The sequence below is a fragment of the Acipenser ruthenus genome, chromosome 27, assembly GCF_902713425.1.
Source record: "Acipenser ruthenus chromosome 27, fAciRut3.2 maternal haplotype, whole genome shotgun sequence".
NCBI lineage: Eukaryota > Metazoa > Chordata > Actinopteri > Acipenseriformes > Acipenseridae > Acipenser > Acipenser ruthenus.
The window spans coordinates 24,639,043-24,659,955 of NC_081215.1; the positions used below are offsets into that span (position 1 = coordinate 24,639,043).

At 38.7% G+C, this 20,913-nt stretch overlaps 1 protein-coding gene across 4 annotated transcripts in view; it reads left to right on the top strand.

Moving 5' to 3' along the window:
- LOC117432245 (activating molecule in BECN1-regulated autophagy protein 1-like) overlaps positions 1-20,913 on the top strand; it is an 83,505-nt gene that overhangs the window by 1,033 nt on the left and 61,559 nt on the right. For 3 of the 4 annotated variants that reach the window (XM_034053868.3, XM_034053869.3, XM_034053871.3), the window contains exons 2-8: positions 2,522-2,766; positions 3,602-3,660; positions 3,842-4,025; positions 4,513-4,685; positions 6,554-6,620; positions 6,835-8,369; positions 18,934-19,020. In XM_034053868.3, the coding sequence (XP_033909759.3) occupies positions 2,632-2,766; positions 3,602-3,660; positions 3,842-4,025; positions 4,513-4,685; positions 6,554-6,620; positions 6,835-8,369; positions 18,934-19,020 (2,240 nt within the window). In that variant the 5' untranslated portion in view covers positions 2,522-2,631. The remainder of the gene's footprint in view (positions 1-2,521; positions 2,767-3,601; positions 3,661-3,841; positions 4,026-4,512; positions 4,686-6,553; positions 6,621-6,834; positions 8,370-18,933; positions 19,021-20,913) is intronic. The other variant, XM_034053870.3, reaches the window with a different exon arrangement.

The following is a 20,913-nucleotide window of genomic DNA, read 5'->3' on the forward strand; positions in this document are numbered from 1 at the left end:
TTATTGATACACTGTACTGTACTGCTGGGTCTGTGGGCTCCATGTTATCGTGGCAACATCATAAACATAAAATAATTATGATCATCTATTACATTTTGTGTATCACCCTTTAGGTCACATGGCATTTTCTGTACATGTGTTTGGCAGCCATGGGACTACTGCAGGTGGTGTACACATCCGTTTACAGCAGTTTATTTGGTGCAATGTAGGATTATTTATTCTGTAAATAAGGTATCCTATATTAGTTTGCAGATTTTCTTCTTTTATATGGAATTTTTGTTGACTGAACTATTTTCTAACAACTATCCATATCCATATGTTTCTAGGGAATAGTTATCAAAAGCAGATTGACACATTGCTATATAAACGCCAGTAACTGGTAATGATAAAGTATTGATTGCCCACGTACTTCGTGACATTACTTCAGTAGAACCACCAGTTTAAAGGGTTGTTTGCAGACTTGAGAGTTGCATTGATGAATCAGATCATTGTATCACCACCGATGGTCAAGCACCTGTATCATTTTTCTATGCATAGCTGTTTTGCAAAACAGTGGTAAAAATAAAATCATAGATAGATGTGCTATTGCAGTAATGAGCACCAAGAGAAGGGACCATGAGCATTCAAGCCCTTAACTCACTGGCTTCATTTGAGTGTGATCGAAAGGAAATATTTCTGATGATACTGGATTTAATGTTTTTTTTTTTTTTTTAAAGTATAGACTTTAAAATTGCCCTCCAGAAATGTTCCACTCACATGGTGTTTTGAAACAGGGTCCCTTTTTATACCAAAGATGATTTTATATTTTCATCTGCCAATCAGTGGTATCTGGGTGAGTTTAGCTTACCCACATTGCATAATAGTTTTCTATGCAAAACTAACATTACTTAATTACCATACTGCTTTTAGCAGCAGTCAGGTTTGTTATTTATTAGAAGGACCTGACGTCTTGCTCTCTTTTTTAAAAAATGGTATCATTTAAACTGTTATGTATTGCTCATTGACTATTTAGATATTGCTTGCAGTACATGGATAACCATATATTTTAATTGACTGTGCTTAGACAGTGACAAGTTTTAAATTGAAGTTGCAATATTATCTAAATGATTACATTTAAAGGTTGGTTAAAGAATAACGTTTCTGGAACATTATATAATGTTAAATCTGAATGGATTATTATACCAAAACCCCCTTTGTTTTACTGCATATTCTGCACAATACAGTAGGTACATTACAGTGAGTGGCATTAAGGATTTGCCTTTGTGCCAGTAGGACACAGGCTTGAATCTTGGCAAAGGCAGAAGGACATGATCAGTATGCAGACACCTTGGCATGGTGCAGAGGAGATTGGAATATTTTATTTATTTATTTTTTAAATCTGCTCTGATCACACTATCCTTGCCTGCTAAAACGTTTTAATCTTTTTAATCCCAGGACGTGGTTTAATAAAGTTTCTAAAAGTCACGTCACCATTGTAGCATATTACTCGTAGCAGCTACACCTATAATTTTCCTAGTGCAAAAAGATGCTCTACGCGATGAGAGGTAGCAACGGAAAACTTCTAAATATATCACAGTCCGTGGCTCCATTTCTACACCTCAGTCACGGGGCATTAGGACGTGATCCATCAGTCAATCTCCTCCAAATGAAAAATAAATGTGTGATCCACGCAATCACTTGAGTGGCTTCTTCTGAGATCTTAACATGTGTTTGTTTTCTTGTTCGACCTCAATACCAGTCACAGACGGGCCCTTTCGTTGTTATTTTATCACGGCTAGGTTTCCAACCATATGCTTCACATTCTGGCGGCTCCCTGCTGCCAATAATGAGGGTGCCCACTAACCAAGAGGTGGTGTCATACCAATGTCCTTGGCAGTTTTTTTTTTTTTTTTATCAACAGATGTTTTGCTGAAAGGCAAGACCATTTTTTACATTCTTGGAAAGAAGCAGTGATGTATTATAGTAGTGCTTGACCTAAAAAGGAATTATGTTCAGTGTCCAGAAAAAAATGTCTGTCTGTAAACATGCACACCCAATATTGCCGTTGGCTCTGCCATTTCAACAGACTTCCAGCATTTGTGTGGAACAATTTACTAACAGCATGCGTATGGAAATGTATTACGGCTGCTTCCTCTACTATCATGAAGATCTTAATTTGCTGCGATTTCTGGGTGTCTGTATCCATACTGTAGAAGGTTATAATACATTTGCACTGTTTAAGTAAGAGAATATAGAGAGTAACACGCTTTCAAATCAAAGTGTGTTATATTGTTGAGCTGCTTAAATGGGACATTTTGGTAGCCTCATTGGTTTCTGTTGTTTTTGGGGATACTACAGTACAATTAAAATCCATAAACCTACCAAACTGACTGCAAAATAGAGAATGATTAGCTTAGATTTAGGCTCTTGATGAACTGATATCTTGGCAGTGTTCTGTTCTTTCACAGACTAGAGAAAGCTTACAGCTTTCTTGTGGGGAACAAATGAGGATTGATCTCTTCCGTATTTCATTTCTCTCAAGCTTCATATGAGCCCTGTCCTGTGGGATTCTGCATGGCCTGTGTTTAGCTGCCCAGACTACCTGATCCGTAGCCCAGGTCCTAAGGCTGGCGTGGGGCTCCTCGGTTAGCTATGAAGGTCATCCATCAGAAGAACTCTGTGCAGATCCTGTCTGGGCGAGAGCGTGGTGCCCAAGGTTTTGGCTCTCAGCGCCTGCTGCAGCAACTCGTGGAAGATAAAACCCGATGGATGAAATGGGAGAGTCAGGTAAGAGGAGACTGAAATCGAATAGTTTTAAAGTAAAATTTGCACTTTTCAGCAGGTATGTAGGTAGGTTTAGTACTGAGGATATCTGCTTTGAAGTTACCAGGGTTGGGGTCAACTTTTGTTTTTCAATTCCAATTCCTTTTTAAAATAAATTCCCATTTCCTTTTAATTGATCATAATTGCAATTAGCAGTATTCAGTTAATTAGTTTCACACAGCGGCAACAAATTACTTAAATTGAAGTCACTGTTAGTCAATTAAATTGGCTTCAAATGAAAGCAGTTGAACAATCGCAACAATTGTCTCTGAAATATCAATTCAAATTACCAAAGGAATTGGAATTGGGAATTGATTTTAAAAAGGAATTGGAATTGAAAAACTGGAACTGGCCCTAACCCTGCAAGCTACAATCACGTTCCCACTGTCACAGATGCTTTGTGTTTCTATTTTGCTATTAAGCGTAAAATAAAAACGAACATAACCACTAGCAATGCATAATGGAATTAGAACAGGTTTGTGTGTTTCTGTTCAGCATTTTGTACACTGGATGTTGTGTCTCAATTTCTCCTTAGAATTTCATTATTATGTATCCCTCAGCCCCATAGCCAGAAAAAGTGACTCCTGGAAGTCACACAGGAAACTTACATTTGAGCTCATTGCTGTGTGCCCATTGGGGTGATGGACAAATGAAATGAGCTCTGGTATTATAGGACGTGCATTTTAATGTTGTTCATTAAAAAAAGGCTGTGTACCTAGTCACAGCTCATGCTTTTTTGTGTTTGATCTTGTCTGGGTGCATACGCTGCTTGATTGAGTTTTCTATTTTGTTATAACAGAAAGTGGAATTGCCAGACAGCCCTCGCTCAACCTTCCTCTTGGCTTTTAGCCCGGACAGGTAAGCAGTGTTATCTGGAGCATGTTCACTAGTAGATCTTCAAATCCAGTTTAGTGACTAAACCAAGAGATACTGTTGTAGGGTAAAGAGGCATTTGTTACTGTTCAAATATACACCATGGGCCTCAATAGGAGTTGTAGGTGTGAATCTGAATTTACTGAACCATGACTTTTGTCTTCAGGACCTTAATGGCTTCCACCCATGTGAATCATAATATCTACATCACTGAGGTGAAGACAGGGAAATGCATTCACTCGCTGGTGGGGCACCGTCGCACCCCCTGGTGTGTGACCTTTCACCCCATCATATCGGGGCTTGTGGCGTCCGGGTGCCTGGATGGAGAGGTCCGCATTTGGGATTTACATGTGAGTATCCCTCTTTATTTTATATTGAGCAGTGTTTCCCATTGGATCTGTAAATTGCTTGCGTGTTTTGCAATGGGCAATTTTTTGTCATCATGATGCTGTTGGTATTACCTTACTTCAATTTTTATTAAAAAGCAATTATGAGTTACATTTTAATGCTATTTTTCAGTTCATTGTGCAGAAGGCAGTAGCTGCCAAGACTTGTTATTAGTTCAGTAGGTCTTTTCATATTGTTTCAGTTTAAGAACTGTTCTGATTGTGGTGTAGCTTTTTCTTTAGCCTCAATCTCTAACAGCTGCCAAGTTTCATTCTAGAACTTGAATATTTGGCTTGCTAAAGAGCTGTACAGTATGTGCTATTAAACTTAACATTGATTTCTGTCTGGAAAGCAAAAGAGGAAGGACAGATCCTAGACTCCTTTATCAGTTGGTTTTATTAATGCTTCTTTTTGTTGCTGTTTTTCCCCTGCCCTGTTCCTTTCTCCCAGGGTGGTAGCGAGAGCTGGTTCACAGAGAGCAATGTGGCAATAGCATCCCTGGCCTTTCATCCCACAGCACAGCTCCTGCTCATTGCCACAAACAACGAGATTCATTTTTGGGACTGGAGCCGACGGGAACCTTTTGCTGTGGTGAAAACCGCCAGTGAAATGGAGCGAGTCAGGTCAGGAACTAATAGAGAGGGCTAGCAGACAAGTATGTAGAGTGGGACCGCTCTTACGGGGTTGTTTCAGTGCAGACCTCCAATAAAAAGGGGACTAGGACATGGCTTCACACATCTGACATTTATTTTGATAAAAATGTAACATTTATAATGGACACCATTATAGCATTGAGCTTTTAAAGCACATTTTGCTGTGTTTTGGAAAGCTTACTTTACAAAATGTATTCCTGAAATTAGAACGTGTTTTAAAAGTTTTTTGAAGAGAGATTGGGTATGCATGTGATGTAATTTTGCCAAAAGTGTAAGTGTCTGGCACTGCCACTGCTGACGCAGGGATTAGCTGCTCAGACAGAGTACGTTATTCATAAATAAATAAGGAACCAATATCTTTGATCTGAATCGATTGTAATGCTGTTTAACAAATTGGTTTTGTAGGGCTGCTGATTTTCCACAATCGCAGACGGAATCCTGGAATTAGGCATTTTGGGAATGGATTTTATTTTTCTCCTCGTAACGCCAGTTTTCTGCGTTTTTTTTTCTTTTCTTGTCATTCGATTGATCATGTACGAGTCAATACCATTAAAGATCACATTGCCTGTTGTAAACACATAGAGAACAAGAAAGCAAATAAGACAGCAACAGAAAATGGCAAAGCACTGACAAACTTAGACCCAGCAGGGCTTTCCCGAAGTAAGCAAGCCAAATTAATTGCGTATTTAATTATTGTTTAGTTTATTTCTTTCCATGCTACTTGCCTTTAAATAAGGCTATAATTAGCAATGTTAAACCATGGTCATTTCTTAATTAAATTATACTATCTGACAATGAAGAAACAAGCTCAAAGCTGTTTTTCTAGCTATACATTCCTGAAAGGCAATTGATTGCTTTACTATGTGGGTGTAGTTACATGCTTTTTAAAAAAAAAAAAAAATCATTTTTACATATTTTAATCTGTTTTTTGTGATGCCAGTAAAACGCTAAACTTAATGTAAATAGGATTACTCCCATGACATTGCTGACCTGTAACTAAACTGTTTCATATTTGTTACTGTTATTGTAATACCAGCAATACTGAAAAGCCCTGTTTTATCTAACACCTTAATTTGTAGACTGAACTACAGTGTTAGTGGAAGACTGTAAATATTATTCTCACAACAGTGCTGGACGTTGGTTTTCTGAACTCTTGTAATATAATTCATAGGTTTTCTTGCTTATTTTAATGCCAGCAATGAGCCAAGTGGTGTTTATAAACATTATGACAGGTTTGAAGTGTCTTCAGTTGCTTTACTTACTATTACAGCAACAAGTCTGATTGAAAATCTTGGCTTTAATAAAAATAAAAAATAAATTGTGGTAATATTTATTCATTTACTTATTTGAACTATAAACATTTATTATATATATATGTTCAAATGACATGTTTAATTATTAATAAGTTGATAAAAAGTAGAAAAAACTGAATTTGCTATTACCAAGAAATGGTCTGCTAAGGAATTAATAATAATGGAAAATCAGTAGCCCTACATTCAAACCAACTGCTGCTTGCTGTTCATTTTTTACATTTCTAACAGCATGTTTTTTGTTTGTAGAACAAAATTGAAGTCGTCCAATTTCTATTAAATATATTTAAATCTATTTTTAAATATGTTTAAGCATGTTGATTTGCTAAATGCTGGGGTTTGTTGCCTGCTGTAAATTAGCTTATCTAAGGATTTCACCTAAATGAGATACAGTAGCTAGAAAGCTAAATGTTTGCAGTGTGTTAAGTGTTCAGATGACCCAGACCACTTTATTAACAATAACTTTGTTACCTGTTTTATTACAAGAAAAACAGATTGTTTTTATATTTTATTTTATTGCTATTTCAGGTTAGTGAGGTTTGATCCATTGGGCCACAATCTTCTGACAGCGATTGTGAATCCTTCAAACCAACAGGTAAACATCCCCAGTTATTCTGTATTCTTCAATTAATTACAGTATTGTTAGTATAGTTGTATTACATGAAAGAAAGCGCATATTTTATACATCTATAAAGTGTACTTGAACTGTGTTGTGAACCTAGCAAAACATCAGGTAGTTAAGTATCCTATTAAAATGGGGTATTATCAAAATGTTTGATTCCTGTTGACGTGAGACTTATTGTTGTCAGAATGATGATGACTCGGAGATCCCTATGGACAGTGTTGAGATGCCCCACTTCAGGCAGCGCTCGTTCCTGCAGTCCCAGCCTGTGCGTCGGACCCCCCTTCTCCACAACTTCCTCCACATGCTGTCATCGCGGACCTCGGGGACGCAGGCAGGGGAGCAGAGCCAGAGCGAGGACAGCGGCGTACCCCCGAGCCTGCCCTCTGGGGAGGGCAGCCGCTACACTTCCGTCAGGGACCGGCCAGCCTACCAGGGCTGCGTTCAGCACTTGGGAATGGTCTGCTTCTGCAGCCGCTGCTCCGTGGTCCGTCCGTCCTCTTCCTCCCCACTACAGAGCGAGGACACTGCCCCCTCGGCTTCCTCCGACCTCTCTGCAGCCTCCACCTTCTCCTCGGCCCGGACCGAGCCTCGCCTCCCTCCTGAGCGGCCCGCAGGCCAGCATGAGCAGCGGGTGAGCGAGCGACCCTCCGCCTTCATCACTGTGCACGGCAGCACGGCCGGCAACTCCCTCCGGAATCTCTCCTCTGGGCCTGGACGAAGGGGACTCTTAGGGCTGGCATCTAACCAACCCATGGGTCACCAGCAGCTGAACAGAGACTCTTCGGGGCGACTGGCTGGCACCGACTGGACCGGGAGCATGTTGAACATCCGGACAGAATCTGCGAGTGCTGTAGGGGGCGGGGGCAGCGGCGGTGGCGGCATGCCCCCACCGAGGACTAGCGCCTCCTCTGTCAGCTTGCTCTCCGTGCTGAGGCAGCAGGAAGGGAGTTCCCAAGCTCCTGTCTACACCTCAGCCACGGAAGGAAGAGGGTTCCCTGGGCCAAGCACCAGCAACAGTGGTTCGGTGGGGGCTGGAGGAAGCCAGCCACCTCTGGGAGGAGAGGGGACCCAGAGCAGCCAGGCTTCTATCCGCAACGTCCTACAGTGCAACCTGAGCCGCTACTTCATGGAGTATGACCGCATGCAGGACATGGACCAGGGAATGAGCCAGGGGGAGGCCAGTCAGTCTCAGCAAACACAGGAGCTGCTCAACAACAACATTGACCCTGACAGACCAGGGCCCTCCCATTACCAACCTCCCCACAGCAGCGAAAACAACTCTAACTTGTCCCGGGGGCATCTGAACAGGTGCCGGGCTTGCCATAACTTACTGACCTTTAACCACGACACCCAGCGGTGGGAGAGGACTGGCCAAGCTGCCTCTTCAGCCAATGAGGAAAGCACTTCTTGGCAACCTCCAAACCCGCCCTTTGAGGGTTTAGGTCAAGGGGCGAGCCAACCCCAGACTCCCGAGAGGAGAGGCAATTCTGGGGGGCCAGATCCGAGCAGTGGCGCCCCCAGCAATGAGAGCAACTTCCCCAGGCAAGGTCCTTCCAATCCACAAGCGGAGCAGACAGTAGGACTGGTGTACAGCCAGGAAATTGGACAGTGGGAAAGAGTTTACGGGCAATCAGCTTCAAGCCGAACCGGGAATGTATCACAAGAGGCCTTAAACCAAGAAATGCCTGAAGAGAATTCGGACGAAGATTCTCTTAGGAGGTAAGGAATAAATGTCTCTTGCAGGGTTTATCTTTTAGTGGATCTACTGGAGGGGAAGTCGTAGTATATTACTGGTCTGCATTGTGACGTTTCGTACAGTCTATTCATGTTTATAAAATATGAATTAGGCTATTTGTAAAGTACAGCTCAGATTGTTTGTATTTATGTTTTAATACAAAAGCAGTGCTGTTATAATACCACAAATGGTAAACACAGAGCTGTGTGGAGCTACATAACACATAATTACTTACTTATCATTGCAAAAATAAGGTTTTTTAACTTTTACGTAATCCCAGAGATGACATGAGCATGTACATCTTATGTCGAACATGTAATATATGTCTTAATGGAACATAACTTCTAATCAATGTCTTGAATGTTTTTTAAAGCAAAACGTATCAATTCTTGAGGATTACAGCAGAACCATATTCTAAATGGATTTTTTCTTCACGTTCTGCAGTGCCAGGTTTTTAATTGATTTTGTGTCTTGCTTTTTGACCTCTTGTGGTGTACTGAGGTCATTGCGCTATAGGAAATCAGGCCTACAGTTGTTGCATATTCCTGGATGTGGAAGTGGGGTGGCAGATTCACGTTTATTTCTTCATAAAGTGGTACACTACTGTACACTTACCAAACATTCAGCATAGCTCAGTGTTTATGTACAGTAAATCATGACCTTTATTTAAGAATAACCTACCAGAAATGATGTCCAGGTATTACATAGAACAAGTGACTGTTTTGCATGCGTCTTCAATGTTAGTCTCCTCCATTCCCAATTTTTACAGTTCATACACACGGTCGGTTTAATCAACAGTCTTGAATCAATGGAGCAGTTTGGTTTTGACCTTTTCATTGAACCTCTTTCCATTAACCGTTGTAATAATTTAAAAGTCATCCAGCCTCTAAATATGCTTGAGAAAAGGTTAAGTGTGGCAGTGGGAATGCTTTTAGTACACGCAGGTCAAGTTTAACAGCTGGTACTGTATGACAATTTGGTTGAAAAAAGGCAGGGTTAGAAACTGCTGCTCGCCCGAGGCGAATTAAATCTGATGAGGACTAGTTGATGTCTGTGTCTCAGTAGTCCTTTGGGCGAGTACTTAAAACAAATGTACACACATGCTCTCACGTTCCGTCTTGCGTTAAAAAAATGCAGGGAAGTCAATTTTCTAACGGGGTATAGCGGTGGTGAATAAGCATTCACAAATAATGCTTAGAAAACAGTCACTCGGAACTGAAATCTCCCCTGCAATGCTAACCCCACTTAATGACGTTTTATGTTTGTGTTCTCACTCTGCGCGGGATGTGAAGTGTATCGTTTGAATTTACTGAAACACGTTGCGTCTTTTGAAGTAAGTGTAAAGTCATTTTACAAAAATTTGGAAATTTATACTGGGTTATGACCCTGACTCAAGATCATCAGCAAAGGGGGACGGTTGTACTAACGAGGTCAAACATTTTAAAACTAAAACAAACAATTACCATAATTAACATTATCGTAGTATGTTGCTTAAAACATAGTAACACAATATATTCATAATAAAGTTGAGTTCTTATCTATAAACAGAAACATGCTGTCTGTAGCTTGGTGTTTACATTATTGTCAGCATATTTGAAGTGACGAAGCTGAAATTACTTTTTTAAAACACACTTTTCTTATACCAATACAGTACTGGTGAGCGATAATCAGTTTGTTTGAAAATCAGGCTTTAATCACTGATAACAGGTGCACAGGCGGTGATTCCATGAGTGCTCCAAGGGGAAAATAAGGTCCAGCACAGTGCAAATAAATCACCTGTTCTCTCAAATTATAGTGTGGATGCTTCACAAGCATGACTGTTATTGCAGCGTTTACAAATATAAAATCCATTTATACAGTCTCCCAGCTTTCTTTAAAAGATCTGCATTTCCTTTGTTTTTCTTTTGTATTTGTTATGCTCTCATTAGCATCTAAACTTAGTAGATACAGCGTCAGTCAGTTCTGGCAGATTCTACGGTACTTGCTGATTGATGTGTTTTTCTCCCACTGCTAATTAAAAAAGAAAAAAATAGCTCACAGTTTCATCCCGAGGGCTACAGTGAAATGTACTGCCTTTAAATTGGGACTTTAGTGAAGACCGCATGTGTACTTGAGTACATTAATTATTGTAAATAGTAATCCATAGCCAGCCAACATTTTTGTAAATAGCAACACATGTAAAATACAATGAAATAAACATTTTATTTGTGTCATCGCTGTCAGTTTCAGGTGGAGCTTTCATGGTTGGCAAGGTGACACAGCTGAGAGAATGTTTTCCTCTGTCATCCTGTCTGGTGCTGTTAGTTTCTCAGCACACTCATTGATCGATCTGTATAAGCGTTTACAAAAGTGCTTTGTTAAAAAAAAAAATGTAAATCTGAATTGAAAAAATGTCAGTGTGACAGTGTCACCTTTTGATTTTCTGCTTTGAGGTGCTGTACTGCATACAGTATCATCAGAGGGCAGTATTGTACTAAGAAATGAGAGAAAACAATTCCACCATTGCCTCAGCGCTTGTATTATTATTTTTTTGTTCTTTTAATATGTGCGCTCCAGCTGATTGTTTGATATTGCTGTAGTGGGGTGCACATGGTAGAATCCCTGTTGTGATGGTAGGCCTAATGTCTGGATTCTGATCATTAAAATAGAAAGATATTGTTTCTTGTATTTTTTTTTTTTTTTTTTTTTTTTAGGAGTAAGGAGTCTGTCAACCTGACAACTTTAATCTTATCCTCCATTTTAAAAATGTCAAAAGGGCAGCTTTTTTCTTCACTGTTTGCTGCTGTATAAGGTATTAAAACTGTCAATTTCGTGCAGATGGCGCACAATTAGCCTAGCATTACAAAAATACATTGTGAGCACATCAGAACTGTTGAGGTTCTAAGTTTAAAATGTATTTCAGTCTCACCTTAAAGCACTGTTTGTTTTCTTCATTTGTATGCAGTACAGTACATCATTAAGGGTGGGTTTTATATCTATTCCCAGCTTTCTAAGCTTGTGGTTAGATACCGTGTTCTAAGGCAGTATTGTGAGCTGTGTTACAGGTCTGAAAATACAAAGTCCTTCGGTTCTGCTGCCATTTACCTGTGAAAAACATTGAGCTGTCATTTTTATGCTTTTTCATGCTGTATGTAACTAGTGAAGACAGCCATGTATTTGCAACATATCATACATATTTTTCATGGGGTTATGCATTGCATTCGTGGCTTATTCATGTGACAGCTGTACAAATCAAACCTCCTATATTTTATTTTTAAGCTCTATTGACCCTAATAATGAGGGAAAAGTATGACAAATAGAGACTGGCAACAGAACCACTGGCAGCTATCATTATGCAGGTTTTGTTCTGTATTTGTGAAATGGGGTGCCATTTATTAATTGACATTACAATAAACCACCAGGCAGAAGAGAGAAAAAAAAAAAAAAAACATTTCTATTTGTTCTTTTACTAATAACTTTTTATTACAGTATGTTTTTCCCAAGCTTTAGTGTATCCTCTGGCAGTGCAGCTGTCATGCCATGCCATTTGAAAAAGTATGCTCGTTGAAATATGATTGCACTTGAAACTGCCATGATGAAATTATTTTTTCTCCCATAGTGTTCCGTTACACGCTAATCCTGGGTGTTTGTGTTTTGAAAGGGCTGGGGAACAAGCAATGATTATCTGGTATTCCTCAGTGCAGAGCTGGGGTGCACAAATCAAGCTTGATATGAATCACTTCTGATCAGACAGACTTTCAACACATCTTTGCACCTGTCTTTGAATAGCTTTTGTTAATCAGTTGCATGCATAGAACGAATCTGTGTGGGTCTTATCAAACAAGCAGTATCCACATGGATTGAAAACAACACAATATAAAGATGACCTTATTCATACCAAATCAAGTTGGCTTTTTCATTGGAAATGCGTATGACTGTTTACACAGTTAAAGGCTTAAAAAAAGGTAAAAGAAATTGTACTGCCTAGATTTAGAGCTCTAATAAAGCTATAGTTCCATAATAAACAGCCTTTGACTACATAAAAAAAAAAAAAAAATTCTTAATTGTAATTATTTGTAATCTGGATAAATGTAATCTAGCAGTGACATTTTCCGAAAAAACTGATCAAAACGATCCAGGTAAAAGTAATCTCGATTACAAAATCCGGATCACTGTTATCCAGGTTGAAAAACTGGCCCCTAAACGCTCTGTATGAGATTTAAGTGTTGCACACCAGTACCATTAATCCACTTCACTCAGTGTGTTGACTTCTCTAGAGCTTCAGTTTTTATTAACTTTTGAATGTTCCAAATGTTTGCTGAATCAATTATTCTTGTGATACAGCATGTGAAAAGACAGGGATGAGTTTAAATTAAATAGTATCTGCTCACTGAGTTTTTATCAAATAATTTCACAAATTTCCTTTTAATTAACGTGTTCTGTATGATCTGTTCGGGTTAATCTTAAAATCATTTGTTGTGCTGTAATTGCAAAGGGCTTTGGCGAGACAGTTAATAAAACCATTTTACCGTTCAGCTTTGTCACTTTAGCAGCATAAAGAGCTACACGTCCATTGCCATAAGCGCAATCGTTTGTCCGGTGTTATTACAGTATACTTGGGGTAATACGGGTTTGAACAAAATCCTACAATGGAATGAGGCGACGCCAGTGTCATCCTTGTTCTGGAAACTGCTTCACAGTGCTAAAAATCAATCCCATCATTGCAGCAAAAAAGCATACAATTAATTTAAGGTATATTTGATTTAAAAATATATATGTACCACAGTGCATGTTTTATTTCTTCTTTCAGTACATGACCAGACTTTTTCTACTTTTTTGCTTGCTTTCTTCACTGCCAAAATTCATTTAATACAGTAGCTAAAATCTATCCAAATGTTGAGGGGGCAGTAACAAAGCAAGCTTTTGATCTCTTTACCTGCTGTAGACACATGCATACGCCACCAAGCATTGTTGAACGTTTTATATAAATAAGAATTAAGAAACATTCGTAAACTTATTTAAGAGGATCTTTATTACACAGATGTGCCTCTTCTTTAACTAAAATAACTTGTTTCTACTGCTCTGTGTCCAAGTGTGACTCAATGTGGAAATGAAGTAAGAGCTGGCTCATTTAATGGGTTCTTGCACAGACCCAACACCATTCACATTGCTACATTTTGCTTACATTGCAGTATTTAATAGCTGAACCAATGTCCATGATGGAATTTTAATGAGGTATTTTAATGACAATAAGATGTTTAAAAAAAAAAAAATGGCTCTTGAGCAGGAAAAAAAAACAGATTCCTGTTGAAGCCCAGAAACCTTGGAATTATATGAAGGTAGTATGTGGCTTTGCTTTCAAAAGTGCTTTGTATGTGTCTTTTTATATAAAATACATGGGTCTGATCAGCATTTCTGAGCTGTTCAAGCTGGTAGTGTTTATTAGAAACTCTGAAATTGTAAAAGCTTCTCGTTGCTACTTGTGTATTCGGGCAGTAGTGTCTTTTATTGGCGATTTTTAAAATATGCATCACTATACTGAGAGAAGCAAAACATGGTTTAAAAAGGTGCGCCTTAAATTCGAAGTAATACAGTATATAAAAAGGTTTATTGGGCTGTGTAAAAAATAAATGAAAATAAAAAAATGATATTTCCTTTGATTATAGAAATTGGTAATGAAATAGTTTTGCCTCTTTTTTTTCCCCATTTTCACAGAGTACGAAGGTTATATTGATGACTTTGTACTTTAGCAAGAACACCATTATATAATTGTTGATCCATTATGTGGGACATATTCCCTGAATATGAAAATACATGAACGTGTATTAGAAATGTAATGGGATTCATTAATGAAACTGTGTCTTGGGAAACAGGGCAAACTGCTGTGTCTTGAGAAGGGGGCCTATGTGACCTACTGATTAGGTGACTGGCGCCTGGACTGGATTAGGCTGAGCGGACAGTTGAATTACGTACAGATAATTCACATGTGCAACAACAATCGTTTTGACGCAAGGAAGACAAGCTAGCGATGTCCCAGCGGAAAAGGACATTAAAACATCAAAGGACTGTGAGTTTAAAAAAAGGCAAGATCCACAAATGATCTCATAAAAGTGACTATTTAGCAGGGTGAAAAAGACTATAAATACCCAAGCAAAACTAAACATTTTGCGCTCCACATCAAATGCTAAGCAAGGTGCTGTCACTCCGGGTCTGTTCCTAAAAATGGAACCAAGACGGTCTCTGCCTTAAGAAAGCAAGCTGCAAGCGCGTCACTACCACAAGCAACGAGACTGAGGCCTGGCTGGAGGACTGCTGTAAAACTTACAACGACTGTTATCAGACAAACCAGTCTGGGTTTGATGTACACCTAAAACCACAGTATCCAAAAGAAACAGTGCCCTGCTACCTGCATAGCTAAAAGATTCAGCGAAGCGGACAGAGCGGACGGGCGCCATTGTGGATCCTATACCGAGGACTGAAGACTTTGTTGCAGCTGTTTTGTTGTAGGATTGAAGACTTTGTTGCGGAGAGGAGAGCTTTGTACTGGACGCTTCAACAGATTGAGTTTCCAAACCAGCTGACCAAAAGTCTAAGCTTCAAAGAACCATTGAGTATAATTCCAGTTGAATTTTCCTTTTATGGAACTAAATAATTAATTGTAACACATTCACATAGAATTGAACTGTTAATTATTTAGTTCGCACACTTTGCGTGTAAAATAACTTTTAGTGAAACTTGATGTAATTATAAGTAATCTACCTCCTATTGTTGAATGAAGAATTTCTTTAAAAGTAAATTTGCCATACCCTTAATCTATATACCATTAATAAGCTTAATGTGATATATTACAAGATTGTCTGCATCATTTCAGTTTGTATGTGGGCGTGTATGTGTGTGTTCAAGCTACTAGTTGGTACTTGTGTGTGAGGAGACAGGCGGCGTCATATTCCAATTACCTGCTAGCCAGCATGAGTGCAGTGAGATTTTTTAATTGTGTTTTGTGCTTAGAGACTAAGATTTACTTTCTGACACTTCTGATTTCTGTTTAATATATGTGTATTTAATAAAATACTACTGTTGGTTAAACATTCCTTGTGTCTGCGTGTCAATGTGTGTTCATAGTAAATCCTCGTTTGTAACACGTCAATTAAATATTATTATTAAGAGAACTACCCAGATAAACATTATCAATTATTGAATTGTTCCTACAATTAAATTTCACTGGTTTTACGAATGTCACTTGAAATGGTGATGTCCATTGCCCTTCCAAGTCCGTTCACGTTGGGGACACTAACACAGGTTTAATGTCAGAACTGGAAACCCCTGGGGGTCAATTTGGGTGCAAATGAATGTTCTACAAACTGAAACTATGCCCTTTAGTTACAGCAGCTTCTGCTGTTGTCTGCCCCAGTGTGAACACCTGAATAAATGAGTTCCTTTCAATTCAAACCAAAAGCAATTTGGTGTAAAAACCCACCGTGTTTTTGCAATTTTATCATCCATTTCCTCTGTACTGTACTTGGCATTTACCATAGTATTCCCTGGTTTGCCATGCTTAATATGCTTTACCATACCTTATTGCTTACAATGCTTACATGTACTTTACCATGCTTTCACTATGCTTTATTACACTGTGCAATGCCTTTACTATGGTAAACTTTTGTACGGGAATAAATAAATACATATTTTCATAATGCAGTGGGAAAATGTAATGTAACACTTGGGTTTACAACCAGTTTTATCTTTAAAGTTGCCCTTTAAGGAACAGGACACATTTTAATTTTAGCAATCACTCACCCAACTTTACCTGTTGACATTTCATGTCTCATTATTCTAACCTTACAGGAGAGGCAGCTCATATTGATAGACTGTTACATGGGTATATTTTTAATAATCGCCTCACCAAAGGCACAGTGAAGCAGAAAGCCCTTGTGGTTCCATGCAGCACCCGTTTCATTTTTAATTGTTCCTCTGGGATAGCTTGCGGTCTGTGACCAGCATACGGGTGCTTGGATGGTGCTTGCTGCATTTTATTACCTGTAGCAGATTTCATATTGGAGGTCATCTCCGAACGCGACTGTGATCTCCACTAGGCTGATGAGATATTTTGGTTATGTTGACCTTGGCAGTGCTTTATTATGGGCTGCCTGGAAAGTTCTTAAAAAAAAAATTTGGTCGACCTTGAAGAGTTTTTAAAGTAACTTAAGGGATTATTTTTTTGTTTCCCAATAGATTTTACTGAAAATGTAAATTCAAGCAAAGATAGACTTCTCCAATACATAAATACAGTACATGCTGTAGGCGAATCATTCTACAATGTAACATTATATAACGATATCTGCAGGAGCAGATTCAGAATAAATCTTCTTTACCCAAAGTGAGTTCACAGGGTGTGTTGCCTTTAACCATTGTCTTGTGATGGGTTAACATTCTTTTAAGTCAAGATTCAGTATAATGTACAACCTTGTTATGTACTCTTGTGGAATACCTAACATGTTGAGAAACGGACCATTATGGGAACATTTCCACTGAATTCGTGCTGTTTACTGTTGCCATGTCGCCTGTCCATAAGCAGTGCAATATTAATCCCATTTTATCTTTTGAATTGAATGTTCTGTAAGCCTGGGTGATTTAATGCTGTAGTCTTAAAACAAGTTTGTTGGTTATTGTATAGCAAACTGTTATGAGATTTACAGAAATATGTCATCTTAAAGAACTTTAACCGTAAAAGATGTTGGGCAAACTTTTGTTTAGTTCAGGGACTTTTTTAAATTAATAAAACGAAGAAAAAGGAGCTTTATTGAATACCTGCAGTACTGTATTGTTAGTTTGGGAGGCAAAAACAAATAAAGTTATTCTATTTGCATCTTAGCATAGCTGTTTAAGAAAAACAATCTGTATTGGTCTATTTTTAAATAAACCCCCCAAACAGGCAGTCTTTGATTTGAAAATCCTCTAGTTACCTTTAAACTCGTGTTACACGTATTCAGAGTCACTATCTGGAGCATTCTGTTTATTCTGGATGTTTGCTTTTCACTGCTTTCAGTAACTCCATCCACAGAAATTCGGAATGTTTTCATTTCAAATGATGAAACATTGAACTTGTGTTTTTGTGGTACCGCAATTCTGTTTCGCTTAACTATTTACATACTATGGTTTTCTTGTCCGGTTCCTCAAAATAATTCCGAACGTGGCTTTGCCTCGTTCTTTTGTTTAAATATGCAGTTTTCTAAAAAATATATAACAAGGGTTTTTTCTGACGTTTTTCTTACCCCTTGTGGACTGAACCATACCACGCCCACTACAGCATGAACACACAGTGCACGAGAATAAAACCCGCCCCAGTGTCTTGGGTATTTATAGTTAGAAAAACTCCTTGGGGGCAATTGCCAAACCCCTTTTTATAATATCCACCCTTACTGTGGCATCACAGCAGTCGGATACACGACGGAATGCTGAATATAATGATAAATTACTAAAGTGAATACATCAAATATGCATTTGGTGAAATTTGTCACATGACTGGGTATACGTCTAGCTTATTATTCAACGTTTAACCACTTCAGAGTTTATACTTTTTAAACGTTTAAAATTCCCAGCCCTATTATACACCCTGCAGTACACTCATTCCCTTATCGGATTGTGTAGGAAAAAGATTTCGTCAACCTCCCTGAATCAGAAAATAAAAGGGGCTATTGTGTTTAAAATGGGAACTCTCTTCACAACGGTGTTAGGTGCTTAAGCACAAAGCGTAAAATCAATTTTCACAGTGCAAGATTTTACTGTTAATGGAATTAAGCTCACTTCCTCAAACAGTCAGAGTTGTCTGGAGCAGAAAATATTATGTCTTGGGGATTTCAGAGGCATTGTTTGAATGTTGTGGTGAGGTGGGGGGATCATTTAATGAGGAGACACACAATAAAACATGAAATCTATTAAATACAGATAAAAAAAAAAAAACTAAAAAAAAAACCTGCATATAGTAGTTTGCCCCCAAAAAGGTATAAAGGTCAGCCATTCATTTGAGTTCTTGGTGGTTTGAAATAAGGCTGCAACGATTAAATTGAAAATCGTTTTCTCAATCACACTTTAACTCTGAAAATATAGTGCATGTGCTCATCCCGTACTGTGTATGCGTGAACACATGATTTTACAAATTGAAAAATGTTACCCGTATACTCATTTTGAGTGTGTCCCATTACAAGCTGAAATATTGTAAATTGTTTAATACGAGTAGCGCATTCCAGTGTATGCGTTATTGCCGGTTTCTTAATCCTGTATAAGATGTCAACATGGATAATGTGTTCTAAACACCGTCTTGGCACATCGCATGGCTTGTTTGATAATGCATGCAGGTTGTTTGCCCTTTCTCCATCACATGTGGTTAATACATCATCAACCACAAATGGAAGAAACGCCATCCTATTTTGGTCCATTTTGAGCTGGAATGACCCAGTTGTCTCAGTCGGTGAAAAAGCCTGATATAAAAAATGTTCACCGGGCTGTTGAACATATATACACTATTTTTAGAGACATCTTATAAAATAACATTTTGGCTCCCTTTTCTAGGAGGCTGTTGGAGTCCTCTCTTATTTCCCTCTCTCGATATGACATGTCGGGATCTCGTGATCACCCCATTTATCCCGACCCCGCTAGGTGAGTATTGATCTTGAACGAAGTACATACTTTATTTTATTTTTTTTACGCTTGTAAAATAGAATCCTTTAACTGGATTTTAGAAAGTCTTATGATCGCAGCTTCAGTTCCAGTTTCTCTTGGTGCATTGATGAGCAAAGCAGTCAGCATGCATGCACTGGTTTTATGAGTGTGCTGGAGTTTTTAAACAAAAGGGATATTGGAAGAGTAGACCATTGGTGTTTCTGGTGAAATTCTGCCATGGAACAGGCCTTAGCTACTGTAGGAAAGCAGTCCGGTTCTGAATTGGCCATGACTCTCTGGTTCGTTTGGTGCTTCTAGTTTGACAGTCAAGATGTTTCCTTACCTGGATTGTAGCCAGAAACCCATAACCATGCCAAGATAAAATTGTTAGTTGTTGAGTAGAGAACTCTGTAACGAAACTTAGTTCCCCACTTCGGTTATGTAGTGTGGACAGGGCCTAACAGATCTCGAGAACCATACTCAAAAGCGTTTTAATTAATCCAGCTCAAAGCATCTACACTAAATTACCATTTAATGTTGAGTCGGGCTTAATACGTACAAACACCATTAAAATAGTCTGGTTGCAGTTCCTAGCAGCGCAGTGGACTGTGGGAAGTGATATGACATTATCCCACCATGCACTGTATTTTATGTTTACAACCCGGCAAATATGGAGCCCGTGCCGACGGAGGTCAGCGCTTCTTAGCATGAACATTATGGCTTTGTTTCTTAAACACAAGGTACATTTTATCATAATGTGTGCGTTTCGTTTTTAACTCTGAAGTTCTCCTTGACCGATTTCATCGCTCCAGGTGTTAATGTGCCTTCATTTCGGCACCTGATCATGTCGCTCCATGATCCACTATTTTACAAAAAGCCTCAAATTATATACAGTACAGCAGTATTGATAGTCGTTCTCAACTTGTTCAAATGCCTGTTCTGAGTACTGTAATTGTAATGTCCGTGCACCAAAACATATCAGAAAGCCTTGTGGGATATCGGAGGATACACGAAAAATGTAGTTCGGTATTACAGCATCCACACGTCTGAGAAATCGCACTACCTGATGTGATCTAATTTAGAACCGGACTACCCCCTGAGGTTTAGCACTTTTAAGTTGGTTTAAAGGCATAGTGTGGACAGGGCCTTATTTATCATACAATGCAGGTTCAACATGCAATACGATTGCAACTTTTAATTGGGATGTTTTTTCCCTTGCTTTGGGGCCCTGTCATCTCAACACTGTAGAGACAGTTGTACTGTGCGTTCTTTTACAAATCATTAAATTCATCCCAGTCCATCATTTTCTGTAAAATTGTGCTGTAAGAGAGACATGTTGATAATGATTGCAAAATACCAATGTCCTCAGACTCTAAAGTCTCCCACCTTGAAGTTAATTGCTGCATTATGGTAGCAGTATGGGTCCTGATCTTCTATCCTTCACAAAGTACAGGAGTGTTCTGTATGTGTGGCTGCTCTGTTAGTTTTATTGAGAAAGAACTAAGCTTTTGCCTTCTGGTATGTCATTAAGACTTTGCAGTGAACCCACTCCTAGATTCAGCAGATGTGGCATTTGGGAGCTGATGCATTCTGTCTCCAAGGAATACAACTTAATTACGTAGCCATATCTTCTGTAATCTTTTTCCACTTGAATTGCTGTTTGATTTTAAAACTTTTCTTGTAGTATTGGGGATCTACTTTGCTATGTGACCTGTCTTGCTAAAAATGTAGTCTTTCTATATGTCTCGATTCCCTGTGTACACAGATTCTACTGTCAATATTTACTTGTTTTACCTATTACATTGGATAAATAAACCCCTAGAGGTGATACAATCCAATCAGACAATTAAGGTCTACCAGAAATAATGACAGCAAAATAAAATAAAATAA